Source organism: Gavialis gangeticus, unplaced genomic scaffold (assembly GCF_001723915.1).
Source record: "Gavialis gangeticus isolate Ggan-Ray unplaced genomic scaffold, GavGan_comp1, whole genome shotgun sequence".
Taxonomy (NCBI): domain Eukaryota; kingdom Metazoa; phylum Chordata; order Crocodylia; family Gavialidae; genus Gavialis; species Gavialis gangeticus.
In genome coordinates, this window is record NW_017729024.1 from 77,070,904 (window position 1) to 77,084,503 (window position 13,600).

At 38.6% G+C, this 13,600-nt stretch overlaps 1 protein-coding gene across 1 annotated transcript in view; it reads left to right on the forward strand.

Moving 5' to 3' along the window:
• Positions 1 to 5,798, forward strand: part of SRP19 (signal recognition particle 19) — a 15,082-nt gene extending 9,284 nt beyond the window's left edge. The window contains exons 3-5 of the mRNA XM_019517269.1: positions 491 to 562; positions 2,192 to 2,303; positions 3,557 to 5,798. Of these exons, the coding sequence (XP_019372814.1) occupies positions 491 to 562; positions 2,192 to 2,303; positions 3,557 to 3,690 (318 nt within the window). The 3' untranslated portion in view covers positions 3,691 to 5,798. The remainder of the gene's footprint in view (positions 1 to 490; positions 563 to 2,191; positions 2,304 to 3,556) is intronic.
• Positions 5,799 to 13,600: the final 7,802 nt, after the last annotated feature.

Sequence of the window (13,600 nt, forward strand, 5' to 3'; positions counted from 1 at the left end):
GGTTTTTCGGGATAGCAAGGGCTGAGTTGGGGCAGCCAGTGACAGCAGAAACCCCCATCTGTGGTAGCTGGTGACAGTTGGGACAGGGCTATCAGGCAGCCAGCTGCTCTCCTTCTGTCTTAGGGGCTGGGAGTGGTATGCAGAGCACTGGGGGTGTGGGGGTTGCTGTATGTCACACCTTAAAAATTCCTTGTAGTACAAGTTCTGCACACTTTCCTTATATTTTTCTGTTAAGTCTGTCTCTCAGCTGGGATCTGAACCTACATTTTCCAGTTCTCCACTTTTGGTTCTCTGTTGCTTTCTGATGCATATGTTTCCTGGAATATGTTTGGGGTCCTAAATGACTCTTGCATAAATAGAGAAGGAGCCAACAGATTTTTTTTGTGAAGCATCCTTCTTTCCTTCCTTTTCCCCCTATAGAATGTCTAGACCTGTTTCTCTGCTGTAGATGAACTTTAAAAAGGTAGTAATTTAAAATTTTCTTTAATAGGCTGTTGAAAATCCCACACCTACAGAAATCCAAGATGTGTGTGCAGCAGTGGGACTCAATGTACTTGTAGAGGTAATGTAAAAGTTTTGGTTTTTTTAGTTAGTCTCCATAAAGACTATTTCCATGATAGTTGCATTTAAAAACTGAAGAAAACCTCCTTAGGAAAGTCACATAAACAAACATAATTCTGTGCAAGTGAATTTCAGGGTTGCTGGTTATCACATTTACCCAAAGAACCTTGTCTGCTTAAGTGAACTTAACACTTTTATATGGATGTTACAATATTGGAGAGACTGCAGGAAGGAACCATAAAAATAACTTTAGATGATAGAAAAACGTATAGTGAGAGCCTTAATGAACTGTAGTTTAGTTTAGTTTAGTTTATCAGAAAAGCAATGACTTGACTTGATTAGGGTTTGTAATTACTTTCATAGGGAGACTATACAAAGTATTCCAGGCTTTTCAGTGTCAGAAGGCCATAGTAAGAACCAGTGGCTAGAAGTGAATTCAGACAGTTTCAGGTTAGGAATAAGGGACAGTCTTTTGTTCTGATTTGTCTTTATAAACAGTGAGGGGGATCAACCACTGGAACAAGCTGCAAATAGTAGTGGTGACTTCTATCTCTACCATCAGAGCATATCCGGATCCTAGAAAATACAGGAAACCCTTGCTATCCACGGGTTTGGCATTCAGTTTCAAATATTCATGAATGCTGACCCAGCATCTTAAATGCACTTAAAGGAGCTCCTTGGGAGCTCCATGCTTGCTGCCATATTGGTTGCTGTAATAATTTTAAGATGGAGCTCTATGAATAATTGATTCTTCTGGTTTGCTGGCAGTTCCAAAATAGTTTGAGTTCAAATCAATTAAATGTCTTTTGTCTTTACTTTCATTTCATTACAAAATTATGAATGCCTTAAACTTCAGAACCAAAAAAATTTAAATTGAAAAATCAAAATATGTTGTAATGATAATAGTGCAGTATTTTTGTTTTTCCCCAGAATGTTTTTGTTTTTTATGAAGACTCATCAAACTTTACAATGGTTTGTTGTCTTGTTCTGAAGTATTTCTGATGAGCTGAATATGAAGTTTTGGTGGAAAAAAGACTGGGGAATTTCTTACTTTCAAGTACCTCTGTTTTATTGTATCTACTTTCCTGACTTGGTCTCCATAAGCTGCTGGCAGTTACTAATGGGTTATGAAAACCCATACATCGGCATCAAGGGTTGGCAAACTACAGCCCACAGGCTGGATAGGGCCCACAGATGGAATTGGATCCAGCCCAAAAAGATTTGGTCTGATCTGCATTTTACTAGAGGAAGACTAGTTCCCATCCATTTGATCCTGTTCATATTTTGCTAATAGCATGATTATCTCTGCTGATCTGCCAGATGCTCCAGGAGAGCTGCTTTTCTTCACTGCAGCTTCTACTCCCCATCTATGGAGCTGGAGTTGCCCAAGGGGATTAGTGACCCCTAACACTACCTAGTCACAAGCAGCAGTTTCTGTTAGTACAACGTTATTGACCCCTGCTCTATGCTGCTGTGACCCCTAGTAGGTGTAGATGTTCTGCAGTGGCCACTCATTTATGGAAACATTAATGTTCTAACTTAAGCTTGTATTCTTTTACTGCCCTTCCTGATGAATTACTTTATCTTGTCTTCAAATCTGTATTTGAAACCATTTATTTTCATATGCTAGAAAAATAAGATGTACCCCAGAGAATGGAACCGTGATGCCCAGTTTAGAGGCCGAGTAAGAGTTCAACTGAAACAGGAGGATGGCAACCCATGTTTACCTCAGTTTCCATCACGTGAGTAGACTTCTTGGGGTTGGGTGTTGTGGGGACTTTCAGGTAACTAGTCACCGTTGGACAACTACCTATTTAAAGTAGGCTGGATCAATTTTCCCTTCACTTATGACCAATTTATTAAAATACATATGGAGTACTTTGTCATTATTTACTTTCAATCTAGCCATGAAAATGCTTAGCTAGTATAAGCCAAAATAAATTTGTAGCCAAACAGACTGAGCAAATTGGCATATACGAAGTGGTTGTAGAGTGCTGTATTATCATTATTTCTCCTTTTTTCAGTTCTCAGTTTCATAATTGTGAAGTAAAGTTTGGGTCTTTGGGGTGACCACTATTCCCAAAACACTGTTTTAGGAGGTACTCCTTAAGCCAGAAGAACTGCTTTTCTTCAAAACTGATTTCCCCTTTTGGCTTGTGTTGCCACACTTCAGTTACATTTCGATCAGTTTATCAGTTGCTATGTCATTCATTAGCATACAAACCAATTTTGTACTTAATGCTCATTGAAAATACTAACCCCCCACCACAAAACTCTGAATGGCATTTGCTAAAGAAGCCTTGCTAATTAAAGTAATAAAGCAGCAGCATTACATTGTTTTATCTGCTTGGAAAGGGATGGGGGTAAAACTTAACTTAAAGTGGGAGAGTCAGTATTAAAAACTAGAATTTTGTTGGTGGATTCATTGTAGCCCTGGGTTGAGAGGAAGAAAACCATGGAATCTGCTGCTGGGTGCAAATAATTGGGACACAGTACTGGCCCCCAGGAAGGTGTCTACAGCAAGTTCTGGTTCTCTGTTCAGGTCCAGCCAACTATATTTATAAGGATAGAGTGCTTATATTGAGTGAAGAATGAAACAGTCTCTTGGAGTCTTTAGCCTCTCCTGTGTGCTGGTAACCGGTGTGGGAAAATGTCAGAGCATCTCACCTTCCAGTGGCTGTGCAAGCTAGATCTTCATTTGGATTATAGTACAACTCCTTAAGTAGACTCCAGATGGTTATGACTAAGTTTCTTCTGAATTTCTTGGTGCCAATGATTTTCTAGTAATGTTCCAATCCAAAAAATGCTGCATACCAAGCACAGAATACCCTTTTACCAGTTTCCCCAGCACAGAGAAAAGAAGCAGAGTCTTGGACTTCATATGCATTTTGACACAGCCCTGATATTAGCTATGCTGATTTTTAAAGTGATAGTTATTACTAATGTAGAGAGCATATATATTTGTGTAATGTTTATCTTTCTCCCCTCTCCCTAGGTAAGTCAGTAATGCTGTACGCAGCAGAAACAATTCCCAAACTGAAAACAAGGACACAAAAAATGGGAGGGAGTGACCAAAGTCTCCAGCAAGGAGAGGGAGGCAAGAAAGGCAAAGGGAAGAAGAAGAAATGAGCCTGTGACTGGCTTGCATGTACTTTGTATAAACATAATTATGCCTAATTTGGATGGACATGTTAACAATTGTGACTCTGAAGTGAAAGATGCAGAGAAGAAATGAGAATTGGTGAAGCTGTACAGAGTTGTCTTTTTTTACTGAACTGGAATGCATGTAACTGTACTTCACATTGTGTAACAGTAGATCCATATGTATTCAGACACAACCCCTCAAACTCCAAAGTTAAGTACCCTTCAGACCTAGAAATTAAAGAGAACCAAGACAAATTAAGGAGGAGGCAGGAGAGGGGTGAAGAAACATGAAGCTGTGTGCTGCTTTTAAAATATCCAGCTTGGTTTTTTTTTTCTTGAAGCCAGTTGCCTTAGTACACCATTTACTCTTCTGATAAAGAGATTTGTCTTGATTCTGGAGTTTGTATGTCACTATAGTTGGAAAATTTATGATGAATGAAGTAATCATTATTTTGTACATCTCACTTCTATCTTTCACAAATGTTAAATATAATAAAAGTGGCAAAAGTAGTTCTCAAATTCTACTTGCTTTTACAAAAATTGTTGTGGTCACAGTAGCATTATTCCTTAAGATGATCACAAAAACTTTTTATGTTTTGTTTTGTTTTTTAATCTTTTTAAAAGCTTGTGGCTGTTATCTGCATTCTGTGAAATACTGATAAACTGTTAGGTGTATACAGAATTCAGCATTCTTTCTCCACTAAAAATGGTCTTGCTTTATAATAAATCGAACCCAAATTTTGGGGGTACTAACTGCTAACTTCGTAAAACACAAATGTTCTGTCACGTTTTGCAGAACCATGTAACTTGCTTATGAAGGGAAAGATCAGTCATTCAATACAGAAGACTCAGCCAATCTGGACGTCTGTCAGCCACAGGGATTGGGATAGAAAAGAGAATCTCTTAAAAGAAAAGGCTGTAGAAAGCATACGTTGTTCTTTGCAAGTTGCAGGAGAAAGAATAGGAATGCAAAGGAAGAATGATTGGAAAATCAAACAGACTTTTGAAGAGAAAAAAAATTAAGGTAGGTTTTTTCTGATGAAGAGATCAGCTCCTTTTCTCCTAATATCACTTTTTCAGCAAAATACATTTAATGTTTAATTATTCATATTACCAAATATTGGAAACATCTTCAGTCTTTCTTGTAGCATTCTGGTGAGGCAGATTTTCCAAGTAGTATGATATTTTTCTTTATACTTTCTTAATGTTTTCCTTGACCCACTTGAATCATTTCAGTCTTCTACAAACATGGTCTCTAACAACATCCCAAATCTCAGCACTGGGAGACTAGATAGCATGTGATGCAGAAAACTATTTGAAAGACAAAAACCTATTTCATCCTCTCTTGCCAGTCTCTCTTATGTATGTCAGAGTTCTGACCAAAAAAAAAGTAACAGCATCATATATATTGCATGAACTTATGTTTGTGACAGCTTGTGCATCAAATTATGTATCTTATTTAGTCTATAACGATGCATATGTACCCTGCTTTCTGCCAGGCTATTTTTAACAGCTTATTGGTGCAACTATTTGTACATCTTCATCTTACAAGGCAATTTGACTTGGTACTACATGTTCCACTGTATTGGCAAAAAAGTTTATGGGAGAAGAGGAAGGGAGAAACTTAAAAGTAACCTCAAAGCTTTTATTGTTTAAAAATCTAGTTTTAGTTATGCAAGGTTTTGGGCAGGTTTTGTTTCGTGCTGCAAGGGTGGAGTTGTTTTGTTTTTGGGTTCTTTTGGTCTTTTTTGTTTGTTTTTTACCAGTTGACTAAAGGTTGTATGATTCTGCTTTGAGGGACTATTGCCACCTTTAAGCCAAAGTATGATATGCAGAGAGGGATGGTGTAAAGAAGAAAATGGTCTGTGCCACGTGATTTTTGTGGTGACTATGAATAACTTTCAGATGCTTGGAGTGCTGATAATTCTGACTGAGGTGGGATAACTAGGTGATGCCCATAAATTTGAGTTGCTCTCCTATGGATTTTTTTAAATCGGTGTCTTTCAGTCTGGCTATTGTGCAGATTCCAAGCTTGGGTAGGAGGAATGACAACAAGTCTCATTTTTGTGATATAAAGAATAGGTGCAAATAAATTGAAGAAGATGCTTTTCATCTCTTAATTTAATGCATGATAAAATGGGTGCAAGTGTCTGTTTTCTGGCTTATGCAAAATGTTAGTGTCTTGCACATTTAGAGGGTATCCTGGATCTTACAAAATTCCTGACATTAAAAAGTGATCTGGAAATTACGTTTTATGATAGATTCTGATATTCTGAATTTGGGAAAGTAGATATCTTGAATAGTATACATGGAATGCAGTCAGCACTTCTTTCTATTTAGGTAGCATCTGAAATTCAATTGGCCATTAAGGACCATATCTAAGAAAGGACCCTGTTGCCTAAAGTGCTGTTTAGGTGGAATTTAGTTACCTAAGACCAAGAGCAATTCACTTAAAAAAAATCCACCCAAACTGAAAGTCCTTAGGTACCAAAGGAATTCTTACTGGTGGAAACCTTGTCCACCTAGTGCCTCAAATTTGGCTACTACACGTACCTATAACATTTGTCATCTTGGCTGAGCTGAGTGCTTAGCTATTTATATTTACAGTTGTTTGGGATTTACAAACAAAGTTCCTGAGGGGTAATATCTAGTGGTGTATTCAGTCCACACCTAACGTACTGATAGCATTCAACTTGGCCGCTTTTAATCAAAAACATGCTGACAGTGGTGTTCACCTAACGATTAGAACAGTTGCACAGGAATTTGGAGACTTGAAATTTAAACTGCATCTAACCACCATGCTAGAGGCAACACAACTGTTAGCAGCCCTATCTTAAAGAAAAATAGTCATCTGCACATAAAGGGATAATCTGGCATGTGAATTTAAGTGCAAGTTTTGGCTTTGAACCCTAGTTTCATGTAGACAGCTAATTTAGAGCTGCAGATAGGCATCTACGTGGAATCTGTGCCCAGGTGCACTTAGGTGGGAGTTCAGTCACACACACCCTTTTAGCATTTCCTGGGCGCATCTACACATTCACTAATGCATCATAGTTACTGTGCATTAAGTTTAGTACTTGGTTAACCAAGTACTAAATCAATGCACAGTAACACATGCTACTGTGCAGTAGCACTGGCACATAGCTATTTAGTGACGCTTACTATGCAGTAGCCTAATACTGCTGCACAGAAGCATGTTAGCACAGTTTTTGCCCAACAAGCTACTGCACAGTGTTATTAGGCTACTGTGTGGTGGTGATTTCATGTAAATGTGCCCCCTGTGGGCTGGCCTAGCCTTGGTCCCCATGCTCAGTGGCTTAAGTGTTGTGAATCCCAATCCCAGACACCTAACACTCCCCATTTAAAGTATAGAAAACCTAAGCACCTCACTATGGTTAGTAAATTTTTCTCCTAGAGCCAAACAACTGACATGTTTAGGTGTGACATACTCAGTATTGTCATTGTTAAGTTTCTTTTGGATCTAAGCTCAAGTAGCTATTGTTCCCCAGAAAAAAGGTGTGGGGGGTAAAATACAAGTTAAACATTCTCAGAATCATAAAGGTCTTATTTGAAAGATCCCTGTAAATAATAGCTTTTATTTTACCCATTTTTTGTTTCTCTTCTGCATTTCATTTGTTGTGATAATTCGACTATTTTATGTGCAGGTGGTATGGTATGTACTGTTATTTCTGGAAGTCAGTGGATGCATCTAAGTAACAGCCAGTGTGGACTGTATCCCTCCACTTGGAAATTAAGGTCTTTCTTGATTATAATACATCATAATGATTTTGATTTTTTTTTCTCACAGTTGCAACTACAATGAGAGTATGAATGTTGTAATACATGTAGTTATGTTAAAAAGAAGTGCATGTTCATCCTATGGTTATGTATAATCAAAAGCTCATTGGGTAAGAAGTAAAATCTAGTAGTCAGTAGTGCTTGGAGTTTGGCCTTGGGCAGGGGAGTGGGGCAAGAACTTGCAGGATTATGTGCAGTGGAATGGCCTGGAAGCCCCAGAAACAGAATTTTATGTTCTGTTTTTAAATGGATTTAGATGTGCCTTTATATTGGTTATATATATAATAATATGTGAATTTCTTTTGGAGATTCTCTTTCCTGTTAAGCATGCGAGAGGCAAGGATTTGTTAGGCTAAAACATCACTCTTACACTACTCTTAAACATAAACAGATTGATTAACATCTTGGCTACTCTGCCCCCCTGCTCCATTGGCTTGAGTGTTGTGAATCTTAATCCTAGGCATCCAATTCTTATCTTTGAAAGTACTGAAAACACAAGCACCTTAAGAAGCTTTATATGGCATTTCAACAGCACTCTCTCATTAACATATTTTTTAAATGGACTGCTTTAGACCAATAATACCCAATATTTTTAAGCACAGAGTATTTTACTCCTGATTTTTTTAAATATGATCATGGTAAAGTATTAGAAATTGTATTCATAGTAAAACCAAACAAATTTTAGAGTGCTAATAGGATGGTTCTAAGATGTGGTAGGAAATAATTTAAAAATACATCTATGACAACACTAGTCAACATGGGGTGTTTAGTTTTATAAACTGCTTTTATAGGTTTGTCCATTAAATAGTATGTGAGGATTTTTTTTTTAAGTATTTAAAATTTAAATTTTTCAGGTGCTTTTCGTAGAGGGCCTATTCGGCAAAGCAGAATATGCAAATATACATAGTTAGCAAATTTAAAAAGTAAAGAATCAAAGGGTTTATAGTTTCATAGTTGGCAGGGTCAGAAGGGACCTGAGCAGATCATCTAGTCCAACCCCCCTGCCATGGCAGGAAAGAGTACCGGGGTCAAACGACCCCAGCAAGGTGTTCATCTAACCTCCTCTTAAAAACCCCCAGTTTGCAACTGTTTGGTTAGTATAATACATTTAACTAGGCCAGGTTGAAAAGTTTTGGACAGAAGTGTGATGTTTGTTTGTTTGTTTTTTAATTTTTTTTTAAGAGAAGTTCCCCCATAATAATTGGAAGCCTGAATTTAGGCACTGAGCAAACATGAGTTTGAAAAAAAATTAAGGCAAAAAAAATGAACAATTGCTTAAAAATGAAAGCTTAGCAATATGTTAAACTGTAAAAATAGATGTCTTGTTTACTTGTTTCGGATGTTTGAAGCCAGCAGTTGCTATAGTAGAAATGCAAACCCCTACATCCACCCAATGCTTGACAAAGTGAATGAGTGAGTATCAAATACTTTAAAATGTATTGAGAAATAGTATTTAAAATATTATTGCATACAGTTCTCCTTCCATATCCATAATCTTCATGTCACAGGAGATGACCATTAGGAAAACAACTCTTTGAGTACATGTCTGTGGCTGAATAGACATTCAGCTCCTGGTGCATACACATTTTATTAACTCATGATTAGTTTTTTGGCCAGGTTAGCAACCTGTTAACCCTGACTTTTGATATGGAACATTTTTACTTGTCTTCATCTAACCCACAGAGAAGTGCACAGGATCACAGATGTTTTCCCATAGGTAAACATATGAGTGTATCGTCCAATCAGCACAAACTGCAAGATGGCGCTAATATCTGTGTCTTGCAGCACTTATGCTCTTATCTACTGGCTTTCCACAGTTTAGCGTTGGCTAGTTACAGGATTAGTTGAACTGGACCCTCTACAAAGCCTTCTGGAAAAGTATTAGGAAGTTAGAAAAAATTGTTTACAGATTTTTTTTTGCCTATTCCATGAGAACCTTCAGACCCTGGTGCCTCTGGACAGATTCCATCTAGAAATGTTCTTGGCAACCCCTGATCCCTGCCATCCCAGCCTCCCACTTTTGTCTCTGGTAGGCCAACTAGACTGTAGTTGCTAGAAACTTAGAGCATTGTTCAGGGACAGTGAGAGGTAGACCTGTACAAATCTTGCTAAGAAAAGCTCTAATTCCCCTCACTATTTTCATGCTAGTGGAACTCTAAACTCAGTACAGTTACTGCAGGTACTGTGAGGGATTGTGCTACTCAGGCTTCAGTACTGCATCAGCATGTAAAATCCACTTCTGCTTGGGTACCAGCTCTTTCAAAGCTGATCTTGGAAACTCCGGCTTTTCCAGAGCCAGTAGCATCTTGCATGCTTTCTGCTGATGGTGAAAACATTTAATTTGATACTAAATATATTTGGTACGTTTAATCATTACCAGCTACATCAATGCTGTCAACCCTTTATTTTCCTCTCGAGATCTCATCTTTATGGCACCATGTCATTGAGAACTGGCAAAATATGCAGTCCCAGGAGACTTGATTCTTTCCAAATTTTCCCCTCTCATCTGTTCTTTTAATATCACATTGTTGTACTAGGTACTTCTTAGGTTTTACTGCCTTTAGACTCAGTGCATCCTGCTCACCATGACTTAAGATGCATCTTGTTTGTCTTCATGTGACCCAGAGAGGAGTAGATAAGGAGACTTACGTTTTGCCAAAGGTATCTTTTCATGGCTTTTATGGATCAGAGAGAGATTTTAGAGTAGGGATTCTCAACCAGGACCCTGGGGGCCTTGAGATGCTTTCAAGGGTATTCAAGGTGCTAAGCAATGTTGGCACTGTTAGTGGTATAAAGTAGAGATTTTAAATAGGAATTCATAGTGTTAAACATTCTGACCTGTTGTGTTCTTTTTGAGTTCTTTGCAACAGAAAAATTGGTCTGTTATTTTTTGTAATAAAAAAAAAACTAGAGAAAGTTAGGAGCTGATATTTTCTGAGGGATGCCTTGAGTCTAATGGGTAGGGACCTACTGAAATCACAGTTTTGTGATTTTCACAGAAACCACAAAATTTGTAGGTCCCCTGTGGAAAAGTGTAGGGACTACAAAAAACAACAAAAATGGCCAACAATCTGGTGGGAGTAGGGGGAGGGAACTGCAAATGGAAAATAACAGGAAGCCCAGGTATCCTGAAGCATGGGGGGGCAGGGGGGTGAGATTTTTGTGTAAGGGTCCATTCTCTGCCCCCCCATCCTCCCATCTCCACCCATGCCTTTGAGTGGCCATCTGTCAATCTCCAGGGAGGGGCAGGACTTCCAGGGCCCCGTATCCAATCAAAGGCATGGCAGGGGGGCACACTCTGCCATGAAAATAGCAGCCAGTGTTGTACTCGGACTACAAAATTGTGGGTGGGGGGGGAAGCCATCCCAATTTTGGTAAGTTCCTACTAGTGAGGGGTGCTTGAGTCTAAAAAATGTTGAGAAATACAGTCATCGAAATTTATGCTGAAGAAGATAACAGTACAAAGAATCAGAGTGGTTGTACATGCCCCACCTCATGGCCTTCAGCATTGTCCGTGTAATAGTCTCATGGAATATGTGGGGTCCGTACTGGCCATAATACTACATGTACATGCTACCCTACAGAGAGAAATCCTCCATGGCCAGAACTCATCAACCCACTGCTTCTCGGTTAGCTCTTCAAGAGCCTGCTCGCTTTGGGGAGGTTTTTAAAGATGACCTCCCTCAAACTGGAAACTTAGTTGAACTTACAATTGTGACATCCTCATCCTCATCCTCAAATTAAGCTGTACTCCCTTGAGTCTCATTTAAACAGATGATTTTAAGATTGTCAAGATTAGCTCAGAAGAGTCCTTACAATCTTTACCAATTCCCCAGTAGGAGGTTCAAGACCTTTCACATTCAACCATGCCAAGTTGTGTAGCACTTCTGCCTCATGAGGCTGTCATGAATACAGCTGAGAATTTATAGCAAACACCTGCTAGTGCTGTCCCCACTTCAAGGAAGGCAAATAAAAAATATCATATTCCACCTGCAAGGGTCCCATATGAGGACCCTTGCTACCACTTATAGTTGTAGCAGCTGATGAAAAATGTAAACATTACCGCAGAATGACAAAAAATCATCATGCAAGTGGCAAAACTTGCATGTGTGCTGTTTAATTTGACCAACTACATGGTTGGGACAGACAGGCAAGCTTTCAGGTATTACAGTACACTTCATCAGGCCTCTGGGAGAAAAGCAGACACAGCAAAGTAGCAGATGGAACAGAAGCTTGTGTAAAATACCATATATAAATAAAAACAGGATATAAGAGAAATTAGTAGGTAGCCAAGAGTCAGGAGAGATGCAGTAAAAGACCTGATAATGAACGAACAGGATCATTCAGGAGAGTTGTTATCACCTGTAAAATGCAGAAGTTAGCAAGTATCAAGTAGATTATAATTGGCCATGAAGTCATTGTCTTTGTTAAGTCCTGGTACGGGCAGTCCTCTCACTTATGATGGGTTACCTTCCTGGAAAAGACGCTGTAAGTCGAAATGTAAATCGAATCTGATTTTCCTATAGAAACAATGTTATAATAGGGGGTTACATTCCTGACCAAGGGCCTGATGCCCAACTTTTTATAGAAATGACCATAAGCACCATATGTAAAGCAACTATTTAATCAACTATTAATTATATACACTGTACAGTACAAAGCTTTCTAAATTGTACTGTATATACATCGATTAAACAGGGCAATACAGTAACTAATCACATACAATTTTATTTAATAAGAAGGTGAAGGAACACCTTCATCAGGGTCATGGAATTCAGAAGGGCTTCTTTGGGGAGATTTTGGGGAGACTTAGGGCCACTTGATGGCTTTTTGAGAAACTGATCCAGGGATGTTTGTTTTGCTGAACTCTTTTTCTCATTGTAAATTTCCCTGTAGTGCCATAAGTGTGAGGATCCAGAACTGTAAGTAATAACATGGGTGTAAATGGCGGAGCGCCATAAGTTGAAATGCGTAAATCAAGGACTGCCTGTACGTACTTAGTGTCTGATAAGCTAATTAATTGCCATGCTCATTTTAGAAAGCTGTTGGGTAGATTTCCTTTGAACAGAAGAATTGTGAGGTCAGATTTTTCTGTGGAAAAAAAATCTGCTTGTGTTTTAGTGTCTCTGTCCTTTTATCTTTTTCTGTGATCTTTCATTCTGGTACATAGTTTTTGTTTGGTTTCACACACACAGTTGCCATGAGGGCATTTGGTGCACTGGATGTGGTCTACTACAGGCTGGGATAGACATGTGTATGTTCCAGGTTATTTGAATGGGTGTAAACAGCCTATATCTATCCCAACTATGCAGTTGGTCCAAGAAAATATATCACTCACAAGAATGCTTGCCTTTCCCATATTTCCTGGACCATCATGACAACAACAGCATCACCTCAGCACTACCAAAAAAATCATCTTGATTTATTTGGCCACAAAACTTATTTTACAGAAATCCCACAGCTCAGGCTTTTAAGTTATCAAGCATTACCAAGTCTGATGATTTCAGGAACTTCAAGCATTGGCCACATGTATTTGAGATCGATCTATTCTAGCTATGATTTCTCACTCAACAGTTGTAAAGCTCCCCAGGAAGCAGTAACAGTATCAGAAGAAGGAATCTTCTGCTCAACTATGCATATGTTTCAGCTTACCTCCTAACCATTTTGAGAAGTCAGTCAAAAGTTACAATGGCACTTTTACTTAGAAAGACAAAGATAATATACAAAAATCCCAGGCTAGTCAGTGGAATCATGTTCTTCCTCTCTTCAGTGCTCTCAGTCTAAAATTACAACTTCAGTAGAATTGAAGTGTTGAAGTAAGAGCATGTCTACATTTTCTCATGTGCATGACCTCTTTTAAGTCATACAATATGTCAGACTATAACTTCAATGCAAGCAGGGCTGGCTAAACTTGCTTTATGTTCTGAGAACATATAGATATGCCTCTTTTAGTACCACAAACTATACTGACATTCCTAGATTGGAAAAATCTCATTCACGTGTGCGGGGGGGGGGGAGTGTCTTTTATACCTTCCCTTCCTCTAGAACCACAGTGGCAGGCCCATCTCCATCAATTCTGGGGGAGGAAAGCATAAGC